General features: G+C 42.1%; 1 protein-coding gene across 1 annotated transcript; it reads left to right on the top strand.

Moving 5' to 3' along the window:
- Positions 1-366: 366 nt before the first annotated feature.
- LOC310992982 (uncharacterized protein) lies at positions 367-11,116 on the top strand (the record flags this gene model as incomplete). The annotated part of the gene is made up of 8 exons (XM_083981209.1): positions 367-462; positions 1,649-1,828; positions 2,197-2,385; positions 3,214-3,390; positions 3,938-4,079; positions 8,114-8,745; positions 9,486-9,627; positions 10,326-11,116. The coding sequence occupies 8 exons, from the start codon at positions 367-369 to the stop codon at positions 11,114-11,116; spliced, it is 2,349 nt and encodes a 782-aa protein (XP_083837335.1).
- Between the last annotated feature and the right edge of the window lie 1,327 nt (positions 11,117-12,443).

The following is a 12,443-nucleotide window of genomic DNA, read 5'->3' as shown; positions in this document are numbered from 1 at the left end:
CAACCAGACATCTGCATCACTAAACCATTGTTACGTCAGCAGATTACTCTCCCTGCAGAATGATCTTTACTTGTTCGAGAGAGATCTGGACCTTTCTCGTGGTCATCCCAGCCTGTCCCGCTCCTTCCTGCAGGGATTGCCGCACCAATGGCAGGGGTAGGCGACGGATTAGCTCCTCAGATTAAAGTGGCCATCTCCAAACCCTCCCTAATCCTGCCATCTGTCAGAGAGCAGCTAACCGGCCAAGACATTCACCACAGGCTAAGTAGAAAGCCAGAAGAACACAGACTTGGAGAGGGGGAAAAAAAGAGAAATCTCCGACACACATATACTTTTCTGTCTGGTACTGGTCAAAGCAGAGTGACAATGGAGGCGACGTACCTTATCAACCATCCTGGTGTGAGGAAGAAGATTCTTGCTGGAGGCAGAGGGCCGATGCCACACTTCCAAACTGGGACCAAGGTAGTTAAAGTCATTATAAACCTGATGACCTAAATAAAACTAGATTTAAATCCAATTTGTTGGAAGAGAATAGATAATTCTGTGCATAATCACTATTGTGATGTAATTAATGTTCCTAAGCAAAATGTCTACTTTTTAGCTGTGTGTTGCATTGCCCACTTCAATTAGATTCTGTTGAATTATTCATGAAGTGAGGAAATTTATTCTGTATCTGGCTCTTTCACACAGAGCAAACATTTGGTCAACCAAATTGCAACATGTTTTTTGGCACAGTGTCTGGCAGTGTTTCTGTTCATCCACTGATCTGCTAGTAGCCAACTTTTTTCCCTCCGAGTCACATCCAGCCATATGGCACCGAGCCTGGACACAGTGACAAACATTTTCCATGATGATGCCAGCATGAATTTCCATTTACCTGTGTGTCTATATCACAATGTGTGCGTGTTAACTCCCTGATGAGGTGATTCCCGGTGACTCACACAGTTATCATGACCATTATACACAATATGTTAAGCTATAAATAGAAGATTACACAGAGCCAATACGATTCCACTGTCATGGTGATGTTGAGGCTTTGTACGTTTTTTTCATGCTCACAGACAGAACACATGATGACAACCAGCATGTCTGTGTTAGGCTTTAAATGCATCATGACAGATTACAGTGCAGAAGTCCATGTTGTGCATAATAATTAAACAAAGATAGGAATAACATTCAGATAAAAATGAAAAGGAAAATAATGCACATCTGAATCTTAAAAAACGCAAAAAAAAAAAAAAAAATATATATATATATATATATATATATATTGTGCTCATATTCACAGAAATATACATAAATAACTGATATTACAACAAATTTCCACTGTATATAACTTTAGAAGTGAAATGAGGATGATATGTCAAACATACTATTGCTGTATTTTTGAGAAACCCACTAACTAAAATCATCTCTGAGTCAGTGGTTAAAAGGTTTTTCAAGTTCACTGTCAGTGGAGAAACTAAACATTGGCAATAAAAGGGAAGAACAGATGTGAAGATAAATCATGAACTTCCTGGAAAGTATTTTATATTAGATTTTTGATGTACTTTTAACAAAATCATTAATCATTAATCTGCACTCTCTAAATCTTCCTGTCCCTTGACTCCCTCCATCTCTCCCTCCCTCCCTCCTCCTCCGGTCCAAGCTGGTGTTCCACTTCCAGACGCTGTTGGACAACTTTGAGCGGACGGTCATCGATGACAGTCGACTGGCCGGCAGGCCCGCTGAGATCTTTGTCGGAAAGATGTTCAAGATGGAAGTCTGGGAGACTCTGCTGACATCCATGAGGGTCGGAGAGGTGGCTGAGTTCTGGTGTGATGCTGTTGTGAGTGGAACTACGGACTTTCATTCATACACACACTTGGATAATAGCACCCTGACAAAGGTCTTAATGAGTGTTCATGAGCGAGGGAAGCTCTTGCTCCTCATTACGATGCCCATGATTCGACCGTCTGTAGCCTCCTCCGTGCTCAGTATCATAAACACAAACAGAGAAATCTTTTTGTGCAAATTTTTGTGTTTTTTCTTCTGGGGAAAATGTAATCTGCAAGTAAAATTGAGGATACTTCTTGCTATTTTTTGGAGGACTGATTGGCACAGGCTGGCAGCACCAGGGGGTTGTCGTGACTAAGTGCTTCTGTGCCTTATTGCAGACCTTTTGTTTATGTTCTTGTGCATGTGTTCATTTTGCAGCACACAGGGTTGTATGCCATTGTGTCCAAGGGAATGAGGCTGATCGCTCAAGGGAAAGACCCCCTTGAGGGCCAGACACACACATGTGGCATGGGAAACATGTTCTACTATCACTCCACTGGCTTCCCAGAGCTGGATGAGATAATGAGAACTCCTCAACCACTTATATTTATCATGGAGCTGGTGCAGGTAAGAGCCAAATACTGTATGTCAAAATGGATAACACAAGGAAAAGACTGTGTGAAAGAATCAGCTGTCTTATCTCTTTTTGTCAGTCATCAGATCTTAGCATCTGTAAACATAGCCTGACAGATTTTTTTTTCTTTTACCTATTTATCCAACCTTCACATCCTCACATGATTTTTCTACAATCCACTGACAGAAATGACAAAACTCAAGTCTCTTCCTCTTCCTGAAACATTCAGGTTTGAAATAATATGCTATCCAGAACAAGCCTGAAACACAGCAGGGGGTTCAGCAGCAGCAGCAGTAAATTAACAATCCTCCCTGTTTCAGATAGTTTCACAATATTCTTCTGTGCTTAGGATGACAACTACTCAAGTGTGGCTGAAGTATTCAGTTGTATTATTATTAATTTATTTAAGTTGGTTAGCTAACACAGGAGTTATACCAGCAAAATATAATTAAGTAGAAGTACTCATTATAATATATAAACTTTAAGAGTGTTAAACCCTGCAGCACCTAGATTTTTTAAAACTCTGTGTACACCAGATAATATTTTGTATGAGTGTACAGGGCCGTTAATGTATCATCTATATCAAACAAAGAGTAACTTTAGCTATGAAATAAATGTAGTGGAACTGAAATACAAAGTGCAGTACATCGGAAATGATAAACTTAAAGTACTTCAACGGTGTATTTAGGTACAGTATTTCAACAACTATACTATTCCCACCACTGCATTAGTGTTCACCTCTGTTTCGCTCAGTGGAGTTTTTCCTCCATTTAAATGTTTCTTCTTCTGTTATGCTCTCCCCCTGCCCCTGCTGCTTCCAGGTTGGAGACCCCATGACCTACCACAGAGAGTCCTGGATGATGGAAAAGGATGAGAAGATGAAGACGGTGCCAATTCTCCACATGCAGGGCAATGAGTTGGTCAAGCGGAGAGATTTCAGAGAGGCCGCGAGCAAATACAAAGAGGCCGTCCTGCTGCTGAAAGCAGTCCAGTCGAGAGTGAGTGAAGGATGGGGCGAAAACGATTGCATTGAAAGAGGAAATTACTGATGTGAAGGCTTGTGGATTCTGACATTTTCTCAGGATTATAGGTTTTTGGGACATGGAGCTGCAACTCTTCTCCAGCGGGAGATCCCTGTTCTCCTGTTTTGCTCTGCTTCACTATGTCCTTGATTACAGGCAATAGAGTGGGAGGGATGGCAAAAGAAAGAGGGGAGAGAGACAGCTGTGAAGGACTGTCTAGGATGAGAGAGGGGGGGGTGGAGCAATACTTGTGGGAGAACAAGATGTGTGTGAGATGTTTTCATGAAGAAAGCATGCTGGATTCTTTTGTAAATGAGAGTGATTTGGTAGCTTTAGATATACAGTATACCGTATTGAAAACTTACAGACAGTTGGTCTTCGTGCAAACAGCTGTTTCCTTGTGAAAATATTTAAATCTGTTGGTTCCATATAAATGATTAAAATATGTGTAGGAAATGCCATGCAGCACAACAACCCTGATCATGTTCTCCTTCTTCCTCCATCTGTGCATGTGTCTGTTTAGGAAATGCCTGGTGATATAGACTACATTAACTTGGGTCGAATGATTATCCCTCTGGAGTTGAACTACTGCCAGTGTATGATGGAGCTGGAGGAGTATTATGAGGTCATAGAGCACACCACCGAACTGCTGGACAAACACAAAGGTAAAAGACATGCTGGGATGGAATTATAAGGACGTCTTCTGTTTACTAATTAATCATCATTTTAGACACTGAGCTACATTTAATTTACATTTTCGAGGCAGAGTTGACAAAGTGCACGTTTCTCTCTGAATGTCACTCAGCCTCCTTTGCAGCACTCTGTCTCTGAAATGCCTGAGTTGAGCAGCTTCACAGGAGCTACCAAGGTTAACAGATTCAGTTCAACAGTGCAGGATGCCATTCACTTGTATTTTCCACTTGGTATTTGAACCACCAAATATACTCTGTATTCACATGTTGTATCTTTGTAGCTGTTGCTGTGCCTAAATTCTGAAAGAGAAAAATCACAATTTTGCCATAAATAGTATTTGTTTGCTGTGCTTATACAACTTTATATACATGGTACGTCATTGCTATTTAAAATATTTGCAGGTCTTTGAAACAATATCAATCATATCAAAATTAAAGTCTGCTAAAAAAAGAGAGAGGTTATGGTTATGTATAATACCTATAGGTTTGCACTTGCCAGGGGTGGATTGGCCATAGAGAGTACCGGGAGTTTTCCCGGTGGGCCGGTCACTAATGGGCCGATAGGCGGCCGTTTTTTATTTATTTAACTTTTTTTTTTCGCCATGCCTCGCCTTGCCTGCTATTGTAACTCTCCCGGCCGTGACGATTGGCCTAGTGGCTTGTCTACCTGGCCCAATGGCCCTATGAGAGGCTACAGAGGCCCAGGAGTCCCACCCACGCATGTTCTAGACCCCCCCTCGTCCAATCCCTTTTATTGATGAGGAGTCATGATGAGAGAGAGAGAGAGCGAGAGAGAGAAAAAAACAACACCAGCGCACGAAAACGGAAAAGAAAAGTTAAAAAAAAACCCCGCAAAGGCGGCGCTCTAGCAGCACAGACTGCTAAAAGTACAACAATTACGCAGATGTTTGCTGCAGGGGCCGCCTGGCCTGGCCAGGGCGAGAAGCACCGATCCGGCCCTTCACGTGAGTCTCAGGACAGTGAGGCTCCCAATACCACTGCCCTTATGGTGCAGGGGGAGGCTGAAAAAATAAGTGTTGAGAAGACTCTGCACCATGTGAAGGAGTTAGTGATAACCGTGTTAAAGTGCCCTCACTCACATTTGGTCATGAAGGACATTGAGCTAACAACTTAACAAATATGTAGGCTATGCTTTCCATATTTTTTCAGTCAGTGTTTATGGTTTATTGTCCTTTCAACAGTTTAACATTATACAGTTAAAATTAATAAAACACAGATTAACTACTGTTACAGTAAAACATCATTCTGCATACATATTACTCATGATGCAGTACACAAATTACAAGTAGCCTATTTCTTGTCATGCTTCATTGTCTATACATTATGTTGAGCTGTACTGTCGTTCTAAGATAAAAATTAGTCTTTGTCCATTTTTCAGATAATTGTACTATTGTTTTCCATACTTTAGCCAACTAGCCAAAGTTCTGATTGCATGCAGACTCATTATGTGCATGTTATATTGTCCAAACTTAACTTATTCCACACTATTCCTCTACTTTGTTGTGTATATCGTTTAGTTAGTGGTGTTATTAAGAGCAAAATATCGCAGATAGTGGGCCGGTCTGGACCAAAAAGTCCAGGGCCAAATTTTTGTCCCAGTCCACCCCTGGCACTTGCACTCATATGATCTGAAGAACAGGGTTGGCTTCCCAATAAGAAATGCTTTATGAAACTCAGCTTTAAGACTAAAAACAGACGCGGAGCAAATATTAGTGCAATATCCTCTAGAATGTGCCTTCATATCATCATAAAGGGCAGCTTCGCTGTAATGCTGTGTTTATATGTAGCTACAGTACAGATCTTCATCTGTAATTTAGATAAGAGAAAATTTTGACATTTTGTGAAATATGCTTATTTATGTCTTTGCCAAGAGGTAGATCATAGCACAGCAGTCTGTCCATTAAATATTAAGCAAAGCCGAGATACTTACCTTGAGCGTAAAGACTGCAAGTGGAAATAGATTGCATGATAGTAAGATAGCTCTTTCCAAATGTAAGAATTTGATAACCAACACCTCTAAAGCTACAGGAGGTTGGACACGGCCACATAGTGTTTAAGGCTTTTTTTTGCCAAGATAAGATAAAGGTCAAACTAACCAAGTCGTATCTGTAGATTAATACTATTAGATGTGTCCATCTGTCTATTGAATATGAAGCTACGAAGCTCTTGTTGTATGTAACAGGAGTGAGTGTTGCAGTCATTTCCTTATTGAACTGTTGGAAGGAATAAGGTGCAAGAAATGCAGCTCAGTAGTGAATAAAATAAAGGTGTGTGTACACAGTTTCTCCCTGGATATAAACACTGTGACAAACTGTTATTTCAAAATGTTGTATGGAGCAGATATTTCAGGGTTTGGTGTCTGGGCTGGGTTTATTGCAGCGGCTGTTGCATGTTGTAGCTGTGTATTCAGAGAGTGTGTGTAGGAGGGTTGGGCTGACATTACTGCAGGTTTTACGGTTGGAGCAGCCCTGGGAATTGTGCTGTCATACCCATGGCTACTCATATAATCCTAGAGGAGCTCACATACTGGCACAGTCTCCACTTCAGAGCCTTATGAATTATGCCCCTCACCCAGAGACAGGATCCACTGAGGCAGTCCCTATTTTACTCTCTGTCCCTCAGTCTGTTTCCACAGTTTTATATTTGTCTTTGTGTGGCAGGAGGAAGGAGCGTGTGTACAGTTGTCAGTGTGTGTGTGTCTGCATGATGTGTGCGCTCACGCTTGTGTGGCAGGAGGATGAAGGGTGTGAACTAGCTTGTGAGTGAGCATGAGAGGGACATGGTATTGTGAAAAGGCAGGAGTTTTCTGAGCTCCACTGGCCCAGTTCCAGCTGCCGTCGCAAAGCTGCAGCCCTCTTCATAAGGCTTATCTCACATCAGCATCACTCCACCTTCCCGTCTATAGCGTTTCGACATCTTGTTATTGCTCTTTCCTAGCCGTTAATTTAGCTTCTCTTTGCCTCTTTTCACACATTTGCCTCCTTTTCTTCTCTATTTGACTCTTATTCTTTTCACTGTTGTTGTTTCCCTTGTCATCGCTATTATGTTGTCTGTATCAGTTCAAGTCAGGCTCTCTGCCACTGTTTCATCCCTTCAACCCAGTTAGAAAAGCGCCCAGTGATGGCTCTCTGCAGCAGTGTCTCTGCTTTTGCCAGAGGCCACAAAGAAATCTGTTTAAATGTTGGCTGAATGAAGATTTAGCGTAGAGGGAAATTAAATGCAGAGGAACAGAAAAATGGAACTATTAGTGGGTATCTAAACCAAACACATGGGCCGATTCTGCAGAACCAGAGGCATTTCAGAGTGTGTGTATGAGTGTGTGCATATGTTTGTGACCATTTGTGAGTTTTAAATGATTAATTTGTCATTTTTGGGGGGGTGAAATTCTCATTTTTTACTTTCTGATGCAGGGTTTAGATGAGAATATTGTCAGTCTGTTTGATATTAGCCAGCAGCCAGTTGGCTTAACTTGGCAGAGAGACTAGAAACGAGAGAAACAGCTTGTCACACTTTGAGTGAAAAAATTTTTTTTCAAAACACCGGGGGAAAAACCACTTTTTGTACACTTCAGCTCTCAAATGGACTAAACAAGAGAATATGTGTTTATTACAGTGTTTTGAAGGTGGTGCACACATTTAGTTATTTTGCTAAGCAGCAGTCGACTGTAGCTTCATATTTAAGAGACATAACAGTAGTATCCATTCTCTCAGCTAAGAAAGCAAAGACACATATATCCCAAAATGACATTGATCATTTTACAATACATTGTTACAATATGAGGCTCTTGTGAAAAGTAAGATGCAGCGCTCAGGGGGGAACACACATATAGTGAGAGTACGCACTGCACACTGTCACAAATGCAGACAAATTGCCACCTCAGTATCAGCAGTCAGAGTGGGTTTATTATTGAATATCTCTAGTTTAGACAACAGCGACTTGTTATTCATACCTTTTTCTTATTTCTGTGTTGATTTTCTCTGCTTCAGACTGCGTGAAGGGCTACTACAAGAGAGCCAAGGCCCACGCTGCCGTGTGGAATGAAAAGGAGGCCCGGAGAGACTTCAACATGGTGGTCAACCTCGACGTCACTCTGGCTTCCCTTGTCCAGAGAGAGCTGAGGAACCTGTCTGATCGCCTGAAGGCCAAATACTGGGAGGAGAAGGAGCAGTACTGGAACATGCTGGAGACCAATGAGAAACAAGAGGAGGTGGAAGAGGGATGTGACGATGAGGAGGAGGAGGAGGAGGAAGAAAAGAGAGAGGACAAAGGAAAAGAAGAAGATAAAGATAATGAAAGTGTTACCAGAGAGGGAAAAGATGAAGCAGGGGAAGAAAAGGGTAAAGAAGGATTTCCATCCAAAGATGAACTTGGTGGAGATAAAGAAGACCCAGTAAAGGTTACACCGGCTGAGGAAGCAGGTAATAGAGAGGAAGCGAGTTCCTCTGAGATTAATCCAGATGCTTTGCATAAAACTGAGGAGAAGGACTGGCAGCAGATGTTACGACTGGTCATGTTGCTGCAGAACGAAGGAAACTTCCTCATTAAAGAAAACCATTTTGAAGAGGCTTCTGCAAAGTTTAAGGAGGCCATAGAGTACGTGGACACCCTTCAAACTAAGGTAAATGTAACAGCTTTCAAGTGGAAGTTTAGTGACAGCACAAAGTCTGGCATTTTCAGAAAAGAAAAAGAGTAATATAAAAAAGCTTTTGTTGTGATGACAACCCTCCAGATGGACGGCAGGGTTGATTCTCACCATATTAAAAGCCACCAGTTGACTGCATTCAGCGTGATGAATGGTCAGACCCGCCAGAAAGTAGACTTACAAAAGGATTTGTTGCTCGCAAACTGTAATCATCTGTCATTGTTGCCATTTTACTGAGGAGCAGCTGTTGCATTGTAGGTACGCTGGCAAAGTGAAGAGCAGAGAAAGAGCGCTAAAAATAAGAGCTATCCACAGAGATATCACTGTGACAGCACTCGCCTCGGCTTCTTTTCTCTTTTCTTAAACTCCCTCTCTTCTGCCACACCTCCCTGTCGAACCCCTTCACACCTTTCACACACAATAAACTCCCACTTCTTGTCAACACAATCCTCTTCCATCTTCAATCCCCCCCCCCCCCCCCCCCCCCCCCCCCCCCGTTGTTACATTCCTCTACCCCAACCCTTCCTCTGCTTGTCAGGATACAATCTTTTTCAACATTTCCTCTCAGCCCCCCTCTCAGCCCCTTTATTTTTTCATCTCCCCTTTCTGTTGACATACTCCTCACAGAAACACACTCGTTTCATCTTTTCAATATTTCCTCTGCCATCCATCACCACCATCTCCCACCCATCTCGTCTTCTCTGTGGACTCGGCAGGTGGATCAACAGAGCGACGACTGGGAGTCACTGGTGAAAGTCTGTCTTCCGCTGACCCTGAACCTCAGCCAGTGCATGTTGGAGCTGCAGCGGTACGAGAAAGTGGTGGAGCTCACCACCAAGCTGCTGAAGAAGCACAAAGGTAATTTATGTAAATGTGAAGCTGGAGTTGTAAGTTGAGAGTGAAACAAAATCGTATTTTGATATAGAAATATGTACATCAGTATATAAGTATATATATATATATATATATATATATATATATATATATATATATATATATATATATATATATATATATATATATAAACATACTTGGGTTTAGTTTTTTCCCTTACTCACCTTTATTTTTTTGGCTTAAAAAATATCAAGATCTCTTGCCGGTACAAATGCCTGGCCCTCAGCAAATGTCTGCCTTCACACTGCAGAAAGCCTTGATCTCTGTGTTTACCATGGAAAGAAACCAAACATTCACAACCACATTGCTGAGTCTCTTTCGTTCCCCCGGCACCCACTCATGGACATCACAGTCAAAAATGAATTCACTGTTTTCTTTTTGTTTCTGCAATGACTGAATTATTTATAGTAGAGGCTGATGTGAAATGGTTGTTCTTATGCTTTCCTTTTCCCTTCATTTGCTTCAGTTTCCCAACTTTCCTGTGCACTTTGTGTCCTGTCTCACCACTGGTGCTCAGTGCAGATATTTCATCCTACCTCTACCTACATTTTAAATTTAACTTTTACTTATGTTGCTATCGAGTGTTATTCTTGCTTGACCCCATGTTGCGTCTTGGGTCTCCCCATTTATAGCCCTCTACTGTCTTCATTTGTACTCTATAGGTAACTTTAAAGCAGTGTACCAGCGGGCACTTGCACATGCTGCTTTGTGCAATGAAGAGAAGGCTCGGCGAGACTTTGCGCTGGTGGAGAAGTTGGATCCAAAGTTTAAACCTTTCGTCCGCCAGGAGCTGAAAAAGCTGGGTGAGCGTGTCCGCCTCATGCACTCCAGCCAGAAAAAAACATATAGGGATACAACGCTGGAGAAGTGGGGGCCCGATGGAACCAAGACCAAGGGAGCTGCACAGAAGAAGACGACACACAGAACACAGACAGCCACAGAGGGAAAAGCTGAAGCAGATAAGAAGACAGAAGAGAGTAAGACTGAAGAGAGGAAAAGCTCAGAGAAACCTGCCCCTGAGACAGAGGGAGTGGATGACGGAGAGACGGCGAAAAGTCCAGATGTGAAGGCAGAGCAGAGTAATAAAGAGCTAGAGAGTGGGAGAGCGGGTGAAGAGGGGTTAGATAATGAAAATATAGAGAGTGTTGTGGTTCATGAGTGCGGGCCGGGTGCACCAGATAATCGAGCAACAGATAAAGATAGTGATCTGGTGCCCACCAGCACAGGCAAAGATAATGTAGCGAGCAAGAGATCAGCGTGTGATAAGGGCAGGAAGAAGGTCAAATGCCAATCAAGTGCTGCACCAGGCCCAAGCAAAACAAGCCAAGGGAACAAAGCCACCAGTGATAAGACAGGAAATGGTGGCACTCAATCAGAACAGAACAGTGGGCTGAAATTGTCTTGTGCAGAGCCAAAGGCCGCAGGGGAAGAGCAAGGGTGGAGAGATGAATAGATCTAAAACTGAGTGAAAAAACAACAAAAAAAAACCCAAAATGGACGCAGAAGGTGAAAAAGTAAGAAAGAGTAACGTGATAAACAGCCAGGCCTCAACTCTCAACAGGAAATATTGATTCTGCCACATACAAATCCAAATATAAACACAAGAAGAAAAAAACTCGTGTAAACAGCCTGTATTTGGCACAGTTCTGAGTTAAGTTTCATTATTCAATCCTCGGAGGGATAAACTGCAAGCACATAAAAGAAGCACGGGCAGACAGGGAGTTTGCCAAATACAAAGTTTTTATTTCTGTACACAAAGAGTAGAAAGCAGCCAGTAACCCACATGTTATTACAGTAAAAAGCCTTTCTTCAGAAAACTTTTTATACAGATTAAAAACTCCAGAGAAAAGAGCAAGAAGTGTTTGAGTGCTGGACAATAACATAAAATCAAAAACCATTAAACAATAAATATTTAAATGATTAATGAGGTATATTAATGGTGATTTTTTTTTAACAGAAAAAAACAACAACATAACACCTCAGTTCACCAGTAATGTATGAGTGTGTGTACATGTATACGTGTTAGTGTTCTCAATTTCCTTGTTTGAGGTTAGGTGATTCAGTGCCCTGTCATGTGGGAGGTGACATACAAGCACACGTGTCCTTGTTAGAAGCTCAGATGCATGATAGCAAAAACACAGAGTGGTGGGTCGGACGTAAAGGCAAGAAGAGTAATGATGTGGCTTGTTAGCTTCTTGGCTGACTACATGCCGTTACAGGAGTGTGGAGAACGATAGCAGTGTCCTCTGGGGTGACTCGTGCCTCTGTGGAGAGCCTTTTTCTTCAATCACAAAGCTTCAGTCACGCCACAGGGAACACGGTGTAGGCTATGTGTGTATGTGTCTATGTGTGTGTGTGTGTGTGTCAAGTTCGTACACAGATCCCATGATCACACAGTCAGACTGAGATGCAGCTGGATGACTATGAAAGTCAGTTTAGACGCAGCAGCAGCAGCAGCAGAGTGAAGCATGGGGGACAAAGTGTTGTACGGTAATAGCAATGCAACTCGCTGTCATTAAAACCACCTAGTGGTGTGTTTGTCTCATTCTGCCTCCTCTAAAAATAAAACCAACAAATATTGACACACAGCCCTGTGGGAAATACTCCCTCTCGTTTTTTTCACACGCTGTCAGTGTTACATCATTTTGCCTACCAACACACAAAAGTAGGGAGACGTGAGTGTGAGGACACTGGGTGATCATCAATGTGTAATGAGATGTGTGAATACCAATAAATAAATGTCTATGAGTAAACAATAGCTTGTCAAGGATTTTTTTTTC

The sequence above is a fragment of the Trachurus trachurus genome, assembly GCF_905171665.1.
Source record: "Trachurus trachurus genome assembly, chromosome: 10".
Lineage (NCBI taxonomy): Eukaryota > Metazoa > Chordata > Actinopteri > Carangiformes > Carangidae > Trachurus > Trachurus trachurus.
This window is presented reverse-complemented; position numbering and strand designations above follow the sequence as displayed.